The 14,139-nt window shown below is 66.4% G+C and overlaps 2 protein-coding genes across 4 annotated transcripts; one reads left to right on the top strand and one right to left on the bottom strand.

The window, feature by feature from the left end:
- The first annotated feature begins 386 nt into the window (after positions 1–386).
- Positions 387–9,591, top strand: FHIP2B (FHF complex subunit HOOK interacting protein 2B). 3 transcript variants are annotated; one of them, XM_064175452.1, is made up of 17 exons: positions 387–443; positions 549–627; positions 2,388–2,557; positions 3,805–3,909; positions 4,089–4,205; positions 5,345–5,515; positions 5,599–5,795; positions 6,046–6,154; positions 6,228–6,304; positions 6,440–6,629; positions 6,727–6,896; positions 6,983–7,096; positions 7,245–7,335; positions 7,437–7,580; positions 8,179–8,319; positions 8,415–8,515; positions 8,937–9,591. In XM_064175452.1, the coding sequence occupies exons 1-17, from the start codon at positions 399–401 to the stop codon at positions 9,040–9,042; spliced, it is 2,127 nt and encodes a 708-aa protein (XP_064031522.1). In that variant the 5' UTR covers positions 387–398; the 3' UTR covers positions 9,043–9,591. The 3 variants fall into 3 exon arrangements, with proteins under 3 accessions (XP_064031522.1, XP_064031521.1, XP_064031523.1); XM_064175451.1 differs by having other exon boundaries at positions 4,086–4,205; XM_064175453.1 differs by lacking the exon at positions 8,179–8,319 and having other exon boundaries at positions 4,086–4,205.
- A 140-nt stretch (positions 9,592–9,731) lies between these two features.
- On the bottom strand, positions 9,732–13,647 carry NUDT18 (nudix hydrolase 18). The gene is made up of 4 exons (XM_064175454.1): positions 13,631–13,647; positions 11,596–11,755; positions 11,281–11,494; positions 9,732–10,532 (listed from the first exon to the last, which is right to left on the bottom strand). The coding sequence occupies exons 2-4, from the start codon at positions 11,749–11,751 to the stop codon at positions 9,949–9,951; spliced, it is 954 nt and encodes a 317-aa protein (XP_064031524.1). The 5' UTR covers positions 11,752–11,755; positions 13,631–13,647; the 3' UTR covers positions 9,732–9,948.
- Between the last annotated feature and the right edge of the window lie 492 nt (positions 13,648–14,139).

The raw sequence follows: 14,139 nt of genomic DNA, 5'->3' as shown, positions 1-14,139 counted from the left end.
TTTGTGGGTTTTTTCCCTCTCTTTTCTCTTTTCCCTTTTCTCTTTTTTTCTTTTCTCTTTTCCCTTTTCTCTTTTTTTCTTTTCTCTTTTCCCTTTTCTCTTTTTTGTGCTTTTTTTCCTCTCTTTTTTTTTTTCTTTTTAATTTTTTTTCTCTTTTTTTTCCTTTTTGATTTTCTTTTTCTCTCCCGCCCCAAACTTGCCCGAGCCCGAGCCCGAGCCCGCAGCCGGCGGAGCGGGGAGGTGCCGGCGCCGCCTTCCCTCCCGCCCCGTCGCGGGCGGAGCCAGCAGGGCAAAGCCGGCAGCGGAGCTCGGCGGTGCCGGTGGCGGGGGGGGGCTGTGGGGGGTGGGGGGGTGTTGGTTTTGGGGGTGTTTTTAAAGGGGGGGGTTCGCGTGCAGCCATGCTCAGCCGTTTGGGTGCTCTGCTGCAGCAAGCGGTGGAGACGGTGAGTGGGGGAGCGAGGTTTTGGGGAGGGGGCTGGGGGGGGGGCGGGACGGGCTGGGACTGACCGGGAATGGCCGCCCCTAATCCCGGCGCCGGTGTGCGGCAGCGGGAGCCCAGCCTGGATCTGCTGGAAGCCTTCACGGAGCACTGGAAAGGAGTCACTGGGTACTACCTGGAGGCTACTGGTGAGTGGGGGGGGGAGGTGGGGAGGGGGTCCCTGTGCCTTTGCGGGGGGGGTCTTTGTGGTGTGTGCATCCTGGGGGGGGGGGTCCCCTACCCTAAAAGAGGAGCTCATGGCATGGGAATAAACTCTGCCCGTCCAGGGAGGGAGGTCCCCATGCCAGGAGCTGTGCCCTGCGGTGGGACTCAGTGGCCTGGTAGCAGGAGCTGTGCCCTTTGCTGGGACCCCCCCGACCTGGCACCCTAGGACAGGACCCCCTGCGCTGGGATGGGACCCCCATGCCCTAGGCTAGGACCCCTGTGCCCTGGAATAGGATCTTCCTGCCCCATGCCAGGAGCCTCTGCCCTTTGCTGGGACCCCCCTGCCCTGGGACAGGACCCTCATAACCCCAGGACAGGATTCCCATGCCCTGGAATGGGATATTTGTGCCCCATGCCAGGAGCCTGTGCCCTGGGATGGAACCCCCTCGCCCTGGCACAGGAGCTGTATGCCCCTAGGACAGGACCCCCTGCCCTGGGATGAGACCCCCCCTGCCCTAGGAGAGGACCCCACGCCAGGGCCCTGTGCCCTGGGGGGGGACCCTGTGTCCTGGGACAGGACCTTGTGCCCTTGGATGCCACCCGCATGCCCTGTGCCAGGAGTTTATGCCCTTGGATGGGACCCCCATGCCCTGTGCCAGGAGTTGATGCCCTTGGATGGGACCCCCATGCCCTAGGACAGGACCCCCGTGCCCCGGGCTGGGCTCTTCATGCCCTGTGCCGTGCCCCCGTGCCTTGTGCCATGCCTCCATGCCCGGCAGGGTCAGGACGGCGGCTCTGGGGTGCGTGTGGGTGCCCCCGGGCTGGGGGGGGGCACGTCCCCCCCGGCAGGGGCTCGGTGCCCACCAGCCCTGAGCCGTGCTGGGGGGGTGGGGGTGGTGGCGGTGGTCCGCGGGCTTGGCAGTGCCAACGCCGAGGCGGGCGCAGGGCTGCGGCCATGGCGGGCGGCGCTCGTCGGGCCGGGAGCGGAGGGAGCAGCTCGGAGGCGGCCGCGGGGACTCCTTCGCCGCATCGCCGCCTGCCGCCGCCTCCGCCAGCGCCGCCTCTGCCGCCGGCCTGGGCGGCTGCTGCTGCTGCTGCTGCTGCTGCTGCTGCTGCTGCTGCTGCTGCTGCTGCTGCTGCTGCTGCTGCTGCTGCTGCTGCTGCTGCTGCTGCTGCTGCTGCTGCTGCTGCTGCTGCTGCTGCTGCTGCTGCTGCTGCTGCTGCTGCTGCTGCTGCTGCTGCTGCTGCTGCTGCTGCTGCTGCTGCTGCTGCTGCTGCTGGGCACCCCCCTCTGGCTGCCTGGCACCTTGCTTTTGCTGCTGCGCACCCCACCAGCCATGGCTCCCCTTGCCATGCCCTGTGCCACACTGCTGGTGCTTAGAGGGGCACCTGGGCACCACACCAGTGCCACGCTGCTGGTGCTTAGAGGGGCACCTGGGCACCACATGTTCCATGGCTCCCCTTGCCATGCCCTGTGCCATGCTGCTGGTGCTTAGAGGGGCACCTGGGCACCCCATGTTCCATGGCTCCCCTTGCCATGCCCTGTGCCATGCTGCTGGTGCTTAGAGGGGGCACCTGGGCACCACATGTTCCATGGCTCCCCTTGCCATGCCCTGTGCCATGCTGCTGGTGCTTAGAGGGGACACCTGGGCACCCCACCAGCCATAGCTCCCCTTACCAAGCCTGGTGGCACGCTGCCAGCACCTTGAGGACGTGCCACAGTGCCCACTTGCTGTGCCCACAGACGAGAGCACCCCAGCCAGGCAGACAGACATCCCCTGGCACCTCAGGCAGATGCTGGACATCCTGGTCCACGAGGAGAAGCAGCACCCAGCGGGCGAGGCTGGGCCCTGCCTGGAGTACCTCCTGCAGCACAAGGTCCTGGAGACCCTCAGCACGCTGGGCAAGGCAGAGGTGGGCACAGGGGCACCAGGAAAATGCCACTCTGGGGTGTGGGGGGGGTGGGAGGGATTGATCCCCCCAGCCTTTGCCAGCTGTGCCCTCATTGCTACAAGGAGAGGAGTTGGGTGTGCAGGTGGGGGGCTTCTGGGGGGTTCCTCTGTGTGCCCTCTGTGTGCCCTCTGTGTGCCCTCTGTGTGCCCTCCGTGTGCCCTCCGTGTGCCCTCCATGTGCCCTCTGGTTCATTTTGAAGCTCTTCAAGGTGGGCAGTGAGAGTTTGGGGAGCAGAAGCTGATTGAGGTGCTTGGGTTTGGGCTTAGCTTCCACTCTTTAGGGGGGGGGTCATGGATGTAACCTCCCCCCCACCCCGGGGGGAGTCCTTCCTGCTGCTTTCCCACCCCCATTGCCATCCCTGCATGCCCAGGAGAGGCTTACCCTAACGACCTGCTGGCACCTTGCTTGGCATCACAGGATGAGCTGTTTGTAGACAGCCCCCCCCCAATGCTGCCCCAGTGGAAGGGCTCTGCTGCTCCTTCCTCACCAATAAGCATCAAATCCCCCCCCCAGTAATGACCTTTTATTGAGCCAGGAGCAGTGTGGGCTCCAAAACCATCTCCTGGGCCTGGGGATTTGGGGGTTAATTTGGGGGGGGGGAGGGTGGTCTTTGACCCCTCCCTGCCCTTCCCTAGCACTGCAGCAGTGGGAAAAGGCAAATCATCAATAATCAACCCCCCCCCCCCAGGTTTTAATTAGCAGAAGAACTCAGCTCCTAATTGCTAAAGGGAGAGGAGCTGGAAGGTCCTTGGGGGGACATGGGGGGGAGGGGGGAAAGGGGACGTGATGGGGTGGGGAGGGAAAGGGGGGCGTGGGGGGGGGGTCCCATGGAGCACTTTGCATCATTGAAAGCTCGGCCCAGGTGATCTTGGGGGTCCCTTCCTTGGCATTGTGTGGGTCTGGGATTGGGGGGGGGACAGCTCTGAGCTGAGAAGGTTCTTGAACACAATGCCCCCCCCCCCCCCCCCCAGCTACCAAGTGCTTGCTGGGTGAACTGGCAGATGACTGGGGGCAATTAGGGGGCACTCGGGCACACCAGGGGTCAGTTAGGCACATCAGGGGGTAAATTAGGCACAGCAAGGGGCAGCTGGGCACACCAAGGGACTATTGGGCACACCAAGAGGTAAATTGGGCACAGCAAGGGGCAATTAGGCACACCAAGGGGCAGCTGGGCTCTGACTGATGTGTGTCCCCCTGTGCCCTGGCAGTACCCCCCCGGGATGAGGCAGCAGGTCCTCCTCTTCTTCAGCAGGGTGCTGGGGCAGGTGCAGCTCCCACTCCTGCACTACCTCAACGTGCACAGACCAGTGCAGGTGAGCTCCACGCCGAGGGTGGGCACTGATGGTGCCACCTGCGGTGCCACCTGCCGGGCATGGCCACATCCATGCCACATCCATGCCCGTGGTAGCCTTGCTGCCCCCCTACCCAGCCTGGGCAGGGGGGTGGGAGAGCAGCCTGCAGCCCAGCCCCCTTCTGCCTGCCCTCTCAGAAGCTGCTGCAGCTCAGCGGGCACCAGCTGGGGGGCACCGAGAAGGAGGAGCTGCAGTTCACAGCTGTGCTCTGTGCCAAGATCAAGCAGGAGCCCTCCCTGCTGCCCTACATCCTGGAGGTGAGCAGCGCCCCCGGGCAGCCCTCTGCTGGGACACGGGTGGGGACCTCTCCCTCTGCTGGGACACGGGTGGGGTCCTCTCCCCATGCTGGTGGGACACGGGTGGGGTCCTCCTCCTGTGCTGATGGGATGTGTGTGGGGTCCTCTCCCTGTGCTGGTGGGGTTTTCCTCCTGTGTTGGTGGGACACGGGTGGGGTCTTCTGCCCATACTGGTGGGACATGGATGGGGTCCATGGCATGATCCTGAGGGGCTTTCCCAACCTGCATGTTAGTGGGACACGGGTGGGGTCCTCTGCCCGTTCTGCACCGTGGCCTGCTTTGGGTGTTGGGAGGGACCTTTGAAGCTCATCCAGTCCAAGCCCCCTGCAGCCAGCAGGGACAGCCCCCAGCCAGAGCAGGCTGCTCACAGCCCCCAACCCAGAGCAGGCTGCTCACAGCCCCCAACCCAGAGCAGGCTGCTCACAGCCCCCAGCGAGCCTGACCTGGAGTGGTTGCAGGGATGGGGACATCTCCCACCCATGTGGGCAGCCTGGGCCAGGCTCTCCCCACCCTCAGTGTCCAAAGTCCTTCCTCCTGCCTGGTCTGAATCTCCCCCATGTAGTTCCAACCACCCCCTCCTTGCCCTGTCACAACAGGCCCTGCTCAGAATCTGTCCCCAGCTTTCTTCTTAGCCCCCTTAAGTCCTGGGATGCCACCAGAAGCTCTTCTCCAGGCTGCAGAGCCTGAGCTCCCTCAGCCTGCCCTGCCAGCCCTGCCCACCCTGCCAGCACAGCCCTGCCCGCCCTGCCAGCACAGCCCTGCCAGCACAGCCCTGCCAGCACAGCCCTGCCAGCCCTGCCAGCCCTGCCAGCACAGCCCTGCCCGCCCTGCCAGCACAGCCCTGCCAGCACAGCCCTGCCAGCACAGCCCTGCCAGCCCTGCCAGCCCTGCCAGCACAGCCCTGCCAGCCCTGCCAGCACAGCCCTGCCAGCACAGCCCTGCCAGCCCTGCCAGCACAGCCCTGCCCACCCTGCAAGCCCTGCCAGCCCTGCCAGCCCTGCCAGCATTGCTGAGCTGTTCCATCCCCACTGCAGAGCTGCTGGGGGTGAGTGGGAGGAAGGTCCTGGCCGCGATGCTCTGCTGCTTCTCTTCCTCTCCAGGGCAAGAGCATCCTGGATGGGAGAAGGACCCAGGAAGTGCCAACCAGCCCCGTGGAAGGTGGCATGGAGCATGCCCAGGCCACTGCCACCAGCAACCCCAGGGCTGAGCCCTCCCCAGCAGGCAGGGACAACAACTTGGTCACCTCCTTGGTGGGGCTGTGCAAGAGCAAGGTAGGGTGGAAAGGGCTGGCAAGGAGGGGGCAGCAGGTGCCACTGCTTGTCTGACATCTTCTTCCTCCTCCTCCTCCTCTCAGAAGAGCAGGGTTGCCCTGAAGGCTCAGGAGAACCTACTCTTGCTCGTGGGGCTTGCCCAGGAGGCAGCTGCTGCCTGCCTGGTGCGGAGCAGCAACCTGTGCCAGCTGCTGACAGAGCACCTCTGTGACCTCTACAGCACTGTGCCCCCCTGCACCCACCCCACTGACATCCTCTCCATGGAGAGGACCAGCTGGAGGTAAGGTGGGCACCAGGTAGGGTCACCCCAAGGCTTTGGCACACAGCTCCACATCCTCCACCCCCTGTGGGTCACAGGGTGGTGGTGCCAGCTCCACACCCCCTACCCCCTGTGGGTCACAGGGTGGTGGTGCCAGCTCCACACCCCCTACCCACTGTGGGTCACAGGGTGGTGGTGCCAGCTCCACACCCCCTACCCACTGTGGGTCACAGGGTGGTGGTGCCAGCTCCATCCCCCCTGCCCCGTGTAGGTCACAGGGCGATGGTGCCAGCGCTGAGGACTTCCCAGGGAAGGAGACCCTGGCTGCCTTCTTCTGCTGGCTGGACTACCTGGATGAGCTGGTGATGGGTGCCCACCTGGTAAGGAGCACCCAGTCAGCCCCACAGACCAAGGGCAGTCCCCTCCTTGCTCAGCCTCTGCTGTCACCCACAGGTCGTGGCAGATGCCATCAGTGGCGCCGTGGAGGAGAAGTTCTTCCAGGGCATCCTGCAGCCACAGCTGCTGCAGATGTGAGTCTGGGGCAGGAGACAACAGCTGGGGGGAGACTTCCTCTCTCAGGGACCTCCTTAGGCTTGAGCCCTTTGCCCACACCCCCTCTTTGCCCTCTCCCGTGCCCTCAGGACACCTCTCCTTGTCCCCGCCAGGTCTGAGCTTGATGTCCTGCATGCCACAGCCCTGCTGACTGGCACAGTGAGGCAGATCCGTGCCCCCTCCCTGCTCCACCACCTCATCCTCTTCCTCCTGGGGCCAGACCAGCACCCTGAGAGCCCAGGGGACTGCCCCCACCCTCTACGTACCCAACTCATCGCCCGCTGCAACCACATCTCTGACGAGGTGAGCCCCAGCCTGGCACGGGGGGCACTTGGCACATGCTGGAGGAGGGGGGCAGGGGCAGTTCTGGGGTGGTCTCACCCCTCTGACTGTGCCCCAGATCAGCCTGGCCAGCCTGAGGCTCTTTGAGGAGCTCCTGAAGAAACCCCACGAGCATGTGGCACGGAGCCTGGCACTGAGGAACCTGGAGACAAGAGGCTACCTGCAGCACAGCCCCCCCCTGCCCGAGGAGCGTGGCCCCCCCGAGGCAGACCCCGAGGAGGATGGGCTGTGAGCTGGGGGCTGGGTGGGTAGGGCAAAGGTGGGCAAGCTCCTTGGTGCCCAGCCCAGCTGACAGCCTCCCTCTGGCCTGGCAGGGACCTGGAGGAGGATCCATATTTCACCGATGGGTACCCAGGTGCCAGCTTTGGGGTGGTGAAGAGGATTCCCATGGGCACTGGCAGGGGACATGTGAGCGAGGTGGTGAGCAGGTAGGGCCCTGCAGAGGCTGCTCCAGCCTTGGAAGGACTCTGCCTGGTGCCCACTTTTCCCTCCAGCTGGTCCTCCCCAGGGTTGAGGATGTGGGTGAGGTGGGCACAGGTGGTGCCCATCCCTCTCTCTCTCTCCACTCTCTGCCAGCTTCCTCTGCCTGGTCCCTGAGGAGGCCAAGACCTCTTGGTGCATGGAGGAAGGAGGTTATGACACCTACATCCACGATGCCCTGGCCATGGTGAGGGGCTGGAGTGGGCTCTGGTGTCCCCATCCCCTCTCCCCAGTGGTGCCAGCTGCCAGCTGTGGCTCTCACCCACCACCACCTTCCTCCCTGGGCAGGTCCAGGCATGTGGTGCCAAGGCAGCCCCATGGGGGTGGCCCTCAGCCCCCCGACCCCTCGATGCCTGTCAGCAGGAAGGGACATTTTATGAGGGTCACTTCCTGAAGATGCTGTTTGACAGAATGAGCCAGATCCTGGACCAGGTACTGGGGTGGGCAGCACCAGCTGGGGTGCTGGGGGCAGACCTGGGTCCCCACCAGTCCATGCCCTTCACCTTGGCATGGTTGAGGGAGAGGTTTCTTCCCTAAGGACTCTGGGTTGGCACAGCCAAGGCTGGGCAGTGGAGGAAGCTTTGGCTTCCCAAGGCCATTGCCAGCCCCAGGGAGGGGGCAAAGCCCTGTCCAGGGTCTGGGACTCCCAGACTGGGGGCAGAGTGGCCAAGAGCATCATGGTGTTGGTGGCCACAGGGCAGGGATGGGCACAGGAGTGGTGGTGTTGGTGGCAGTGGGGCAGGGATGGGCACAGCAGTGGTGGTGTTGGTGGCAGTGGGGCAGGGATGGGCACAGCAGTGGTGTTGGTGGCAGTGGGGCAGGGATGGGCACAGCAGTGGTGGTGTTGGTGGCAGTGGGGCAGGGATGGGCACAGCAGTGGTGTTGGTGGCAGTGGGGCAGGGATGGGCACAGCAGTGGTGGTGTTGGTGGCAGTGGGGCAGGGATGGGCACAGCAGGTCCCTGCTGGGGGGCTGGCACTGGCCATGCTGACTGCCACTGAGCATCCCCCCCCGCCCCCCTGCGCCCGCAGCCCTACAGCCTGAACCTGCAGCTGACCTCGGTGCTGTCCCTCTTGGCCACCTTCCCCCACCCCCACCTGCACGAGTACCTCCTGGACCCCTACCTCAGCCTGGCCCCCGGCTGCCGCTCGCTCTTCTCCGTCCTGGTCAGGGTAATGTCCCCTGCTGGGGGTCCTGGGGGCGGGGTGGGGGTTGGGGACAGCCCCCTGAAGGCTGGGACCTGACTCCTTCCCCGCTCCCCCCGCAGGTGATCGGGGACCTGATGCAGCGGCTCCAGCGAGTGCCCCAGTTCAGGGCCAAGCTGCTCCTGGTGCGGCGCCAGCTGATGGGGGTGGTGCCCGGGGAGCAGTAAGTGCTGGGGGGAGGGCATGGGGGGAGGGCAGTGCCTGTCCTTTGAGGGGCTTGAACCCTGTGGACCACCCCCCCCGAAGTGTTCACCTCCTGGGGAAGCTGAAGCAGGGCAGGTGGAGGATCCTGCAGCCAGGTTGGAGGTTCAGCCTTGGGCCCCCCCCAAGGGGATGGAGCAGTTTGCTTGGGGAAACTGAGGCACAAAGCAGCAGCTCTGAAGGGCAGGGAAGCCCTGGAGAGCTGGGCAGGGGTGGAGCTCCTGGGGGGCAAGAGGAGGGTCCTGCCCCTGGGGGGGAACAACCTCCTGCAGCAGCACAGCTGAGGGGGGAGCTGCTGGGGAGCAGCTCCAGGAGAAGGAGCTGGCAGGGCTGAGGGGCAAGAAGGTGCCCAGGAGCCAGCAGTGGGCATTGTCTCCCCACAGGCTGGACCATTCGAGGCTCTTGCAGGGGGTGGTGGTGCTGGAGGAGTTCTGCAAGGAGTTGGCTGCCATTGCCCTGGTGAAAGGACCCCCGGAGGGCCCCCCCTGAGCTGGGCGCCCACCGAGCACTCCCTCTTTGGCCGGGCTGTGGCCATCGCTGATGGCACCAACCCATGTGCCAGTAGCCTCCGGTAGCTCTACTCAGCCTGGCACCTCCGCAGCAGCTGCTGGCACCAGGGGCAGGGCCCCGCAGTGCCCGGCGAGGAGGAAGAGGAGGCAGAGAGACCTTCGGCACGGCCTCGGCCCACGCCGGAGGTGATGCCAGCTCCCTGGTGCAGGATGTGACCCCTGCTGGGTGCAGAGTGGACCCTGCTGTGCTTCCCTCGCGGGTGGTGGGTCCCTGCTCCCCCTGCCCCGCGTCGGAGCTGCCTCTGCTGCCCTCCCCCAGCACGGATTGGTTCTCTTGGAGCGGGCACTAATGAGCTGTGTGGGCACAGCGGTGCCCTCTGCGTGTGGCACTGCCACTCGCACCCCCACCCCAGCTGGGGGCATGGGGGGCACCCCCAAACCCCCCACACTGGCAGGCACTGTGCCCCCTGGGTGACGGGACTCAGCTGTAATAAAGCCTTGAGCTCAGCACCAGGTGCTGTGCCCCAAAGCTCTCTCCTGTGCCCAGTCCTCTTCCCCAGCAGACCCCCCCAGACCCCAGATCTCTGCCCCCCACTCCCCATATCTCTGCCCCCCACTCCCCATCCCAGTGTCGGGTGCCCCCCCCCGACTTTCAGCCACACCCGGGAGGACGCAAGAAGCAGCAGCTGGGTTTATTTCTGCTCTGGCACCGCCCAGCACCCCCCAGCACCCTGCCCTGCCCCAAAACACCCCGGATGGGCACCGCAGCTCTTGTGGGGGAGGGACACGACAGACACCCCCCCCCCAGACACCTCCACCCGCAGTCCACATCCCAGCTGGCCCCTGCCCCGTGCCCAGAAGCGTGCCGCTGGTGTTCGCTGTGCCCTCAGCTGCGGATGGGCACCGCCGTGCGGAGCCGCCGCAGGATGTGTCCCTTCAGCCCCTCCTCCGCCACCTGGCACCAGCGCAGAGAGGGGCAGCGCAGCTCCGGGGGGGCACCGCCAGCGCTGCCCGCGGGGATGCTCAGCACCAGGTTAAAGCAGACCCCATCCCCCCCCCCGGCATGGTGCTGCAGCCCCAGCAGCCCCAGGGGGCCCGGGCGGGGGTCCTGTGCCAGGCAGTCCCGCAGCAGGCGCAGCACAGGCAGGCGCAGACCTCCGCCCCGGGGCTCGCCTGGGGACGTGCCACAAACCACCAAGGGTAAGTGGGGGGTGCCAGCCGTGCCCAGCAGCACCCACAGGTCCCCAGCGGGGTTGGTGAAGGCGATGAGGAGCCGCAAGCAGAGGTGGGCACAGGGCAGGTCCTGGGGCAGCGCCGGGGGGTGCGGGGGGCTGCGGCGGTAGCGGGCAGCGAGCTCCAGCAGGGGCAGGATGTCAGGGGCACGCAGCGGCAGGGCACGGGGGTCCCCTGCCCACCAGGTCGCCTGGAGGGAATCGGCATCAGCAGCATCGAGGGTCTTCAGGGTCCCCCCTGCGGGCAGAGAGAAGGGCATGGCCTGGCACATGTATGGTAGGGGGCAGCAAGACCCCGGCCCTGGGCTGGCAAAGGTTGGCAGTGCCCGGCCATGGGGGCAGAGGGGGAGTAAGAGCCCATCATGGAGATGGGAGGGGACACCAAGCCCTGTCATGGGGCCTATGGGGGGGTGCCACTGATGGTGCTGGGACAGTGACACCCTGCAGGGGACACTGATGCCCATCATGGGGCTGGCAGGGGATGCTGGTGACCTGGCACAAAGCTAACAAGGGACACTGCCAGCCTGTGATGGTGCTGGATGGGGATGCCCATGCCCCAGCACAAAAACTGGCAAGGGACAAGGATGCCATGGCACAGGGCTGGCAGGGGATGCCAATGCCCTTGCAAAGGGCTGCCTGGGGACATCAGTGCCCTGGCTCAGGGCTGGCAGAGCAGGTTGATGCCCATTATTGTGCTGACTGGAGATGCACAAACCCGTAACAGGGTTTGTAAGGGATGCCAGGGACCTGGCACAGAGTTGGCAGGGGATGATGATGCCCATTATTGGGCTGGCTGGGGATGCTAGAGCTCATCATGGGGCTGGCAGGGGATGCCAATGACCTGGGCACAGGGCTGGCACAGGATGCTGCTGTCCTGGTAGAGGGCTGGCAAGGGACGCCAATGCCCTCCCCAGGGTTGGCAGGGGACGCTGATGCCCATCAGAGCCCCCCTCCCTCACCCCTTGGGAGCACCCAGTGCCACGCACCGGTGGGGCGGGCCAGGAAGGCGAAGCGGATCCAGGCTGGTGCCCTCTCCTCCAGCGCCAGCAGGGTGAGGGCTTCACACTCCAGCCCTGTCTCTTCCTTCACCTCCCTCCTCATGGCAGCCACGATGCCCTCCCCGGGCTCCATCCTGCCCGCCGGCAGGTACCACTGCCCACGGCACTCCGCCTTGGCCTCCTGCACCAGCAGCACATGGTCCTGCGGGGGCAGATGGGGCAGGTGGGCACTGGGGTGGCACTGCAGCGGGGGTCCCGCGGTGCTGGGAGCGGGGGGGGGGGGGGTGTGTGTGCTCGTCTCACCTCCTCGTTGAAGAGCACAGCCAGGACCACGTAGCAGATGTTCCTCCCCAGGCGGACTGGCACGGAGGGCTGGGGGGCACCCTCGAAGCTCGTCCCCACGTCCCAGCTGCCACCACCCAGCACCGCCTCCAGCTCTGCCACGGGAGCCTCCCCCATGGGACTGGGGGTGGGGAAAGGAAGCAGCAGATTCCACCCCCACCCCCCCAGCAGGTACCCTCTCAGGGGGTGGCAGGGTTTTGGGGTGGGGATGGCACCCCCCAGACGTGCAGGCGGGGGGATAGAGAGCCGCGGCGGGGGGTGGGCTGGAGGAGCTGGGGAGGGAGGGGGTCCGGCGACTGCGGGGTGCAGGGGGGGCTGAGACGTGGGCTGGGGTCTGCCGGTGGCAGCGGAGTGCTGAGGGGGAAGGGTTTGCTGGACTGGGGGATGTGGGTGGAAGTGGGGAAGGGGCTGCTGGGGAAGAGCTCGGTGGGCTTGGTGATGTAAGGAGCGGGGGGGCAGAAGGGGAAGGGTCTGCTCGACTGGGGGACCCCCAGGGGGGTGCAGGAGGGGAAGGGCTGGCTCGACTGCAGCGAGTAGGAGGGGAAATAATAGGGGAAGGGGTCCCTAGGTTTGGGGGGGCTGCAGTAGTGGAAGGGTTTGCTGGACTGGGGGAGGCATGGGGGGGCGGAGGAAGGGAAGGGCTGGCAGGGGTGGGGGGCGTAGAGGGGGCTGTAGGGGAAGAGCTGGCTGGATGGGGGGAGGCAGGGGGGGCTGCGGTAGAGGAAGGGCTGGCTGGACTGGGGCACCCACGGGAAGATGAAGTAGGTGAAGGGTTTGCTGGACTGGGGGAGGTTGGGGGGGAAGGGGCGGCTGGACTGGGGGAGGCTGGGGGGAAGGGGGCTGATGGATGGGGGGAGGCTGGGGGGGAAGGGGCGGCTGGACTGGGGGAGGCTGGGGGGGTAGGGGCGGCTGGACTGGGGGAGGCTGGGGGGAAGGGGGCTGCTGGATGGGGGGAGGCTGGGGGGGTAGGGGCGGCTGGACTGGGGGAGGCTGGGGGGAAGGGGGCTGCTGGATGGGGGGAGGCTGGGGGGGTAGGGGCGGCTGGACTGGGGGAGGCTGGGGGTAAGGGGGCTGCTGGACGGGGGGAGCCTGGGGGGCAAAGGTTTGCTGGACTGGGGGAGGCCGAACTGGGAATCGGTGGGGGAAAAGGGGCGGCTGGACTGGGGGACCCCCAGCGTGGGGTAGAAGAGGTCGCTGGGGTGCGGAGTGCTGGGGGGGCTGGGCCGGGGCGGGGAGGCTGCGGGGGGCGGGGGCCAGGGCGCGCTGGGCTGCAGCGTGCGGCAGGGGAGGGGGCGCTCGGGGGGCTGCGGGGGGCTGCGGGGCGAGCTGGGCTGCAGGGTGCTACGGGCAAGGGTCTGGGGTGCAGGTGCGGCCGGTAGGGCTGGGGGGGGATTGGGGTGCTACAGGGCGAACGCTTGGGGTGCGACGGGAGGCTTTGGGGTGCTACAGGGGAAGGGGTTGGGGTTCGGGGTGCAATGGGGAGGGGTCCGGGAGGCTTTGGGGTGCCGCAGGGGAAAGGGCTGGAGTGCGGGGTGCGACGGGAGGCTTTGGGGTGCTCTAGGGGAAGGCTTTGGGGTGCGGGGTGCGACGGGAGGCTTTGGGGTGCTCTAGCGGAAGGCTTTGGGGTGCGGGGTGCGACGGGAGGCTTTGGGGTGCTCTAGGGGAAGGCTTTGGGGTGCGGGGTGCAGTGGGAGGCTTTGGGGTGCTCTAGGGGAAGGCTTTGGGGTGCGGGGTGCAGTGGGAGGCTTTGGGGTGCGGGGTGCAGCGGGGGAGCGTCTCGGGAGCCTTTGGGGTGCTGCAGGGGAAAGGGTTGGGGTGCAGGGGGCGGCTCTGAGGTGCAATGGAGGAAGGAGGCTTTGGGGTGCAGCAGGAGCAGGGTTTGGGGTGCTGGGGGTGCAGTGAGGGGCAGGGGGGGTGCGGGGAAGGGGCGCAGGGAAGGGGCGCAGGGACCCCGCAACCCTCCCCCGCTCCCCGTGCGCATGCGCGGGGCACTCACCGCGTCCCGGCGGCTCTGTGGCACCGCCCCCTGGCAGCCCATTGGTCAAGAGGGACGAGAGCTCACTTTTCATTGGTTCGTTCTGCTGTCGTTTCCCCTCCCGGCGGAGGGGGCGGGGCCTGACCTTAAAGGAGCCGGGAGGAGGTGTTGGGAAGTGCGCAGGGCTGGGGGGGGGGAAGGGGGGGTCGGTAATTGAGGGCGGCTAATTGCACGGTGCTGATTGTGTAGTGCCCATTGCAGGGTGCCCTTTGGAGGGCGCTAATCGCGTGGTGTTAATCACACAGTGCCCACTGCAAGGGGGTCCGCTGCCCGGTGCCCGCTGGCTGATGCCCGTTGCATGAGTGCCAGTTGCACGGTTCGAGTGGTGCCCGTTTCATAGTGCCAATTACAAAGGACCGTTTAATGGTGCCCATCGCAGTGCCCGTTGAATGGTGCCCGTTTCGTACTGCCACTTACATAGGACCACGCCATGGTGCCCATAGCAGGGCACACTCCAGCAGTGCCCTGGC

The sequence above is a fragment of the Pogoniulus pusillus genome, chromosome 42 (genome assembly GCF_015220805.1).
Source record: "Pogoniulus pusillus isolate bPogPus1 chromosome 42, bPogPus1.pri, whole genome shotgun sequence".
In the NCBI taxonomy this organism is placed as follows: domain Eukaryota; kingdom Metazoa; phylum Chordata; class Aves; order Piciformes; family Lybiidae; genus Pogoniulus; species Pogoniulus pusillus.
The sequence above is the reverse complement of the archived record's forward strand: the minus strand, read 5'-3'. Positions and strand labels throughout refer to the sequence as shown.

What these genes read in the sequence shown, in the direction of transcription:
- NUDT18 (XM_064175454.1), bottom strand. Translation starts at nt 11,751, where the DNA reads ATGGGGGAGGCTCCCGTGGCAGAGCTGGAGGCGGTGCTGGGTGGTGGC. An exon ending in CTGTGCTCTTCAACGAGGAG is followed by an intron (nt 11,495 to 11,595) that starts GTGAGACGAGCA and finishes CTGCCCCCGCAG; the next exon opens with GACCATGTGCTGCTGGTGCA. An exon ending in CTTCCTGGCCCGCCCCACCG is followed by an intron (nt 10,533 to 11,280) that starts GTGCGTGGCACT and finishes CTCTGCCCGCAG; the next exon opens with GGGGGACCCTGAAGACCCTC.
- FHIP2B (XM_064175451.1), top strand. Translation starts at nt 399, where the DNA reads ATGCTCAGCCGTTTGGGTGCTCTGCTGCAGCAAGCGGTGGAGACG. An exon ending in GCACGCTGGGCAAGGCAGAG is followed by an intron (nt 2,558 to 3,804) that starts GTGGGCACAGGG and finishes GTGCCCTGGCAG; the next exon opens with TACCCCCCCGGGATGAGGCA. An exon ending in GACCCCGAGGAGGATGGGCT is followed by an intron (nt 6,897 to 6,982) that starts GTGAGCTGGGGG and finishes CTGGCCTGGCAG; the next exon opens with GGACCTGGAGGAGGATCCAT.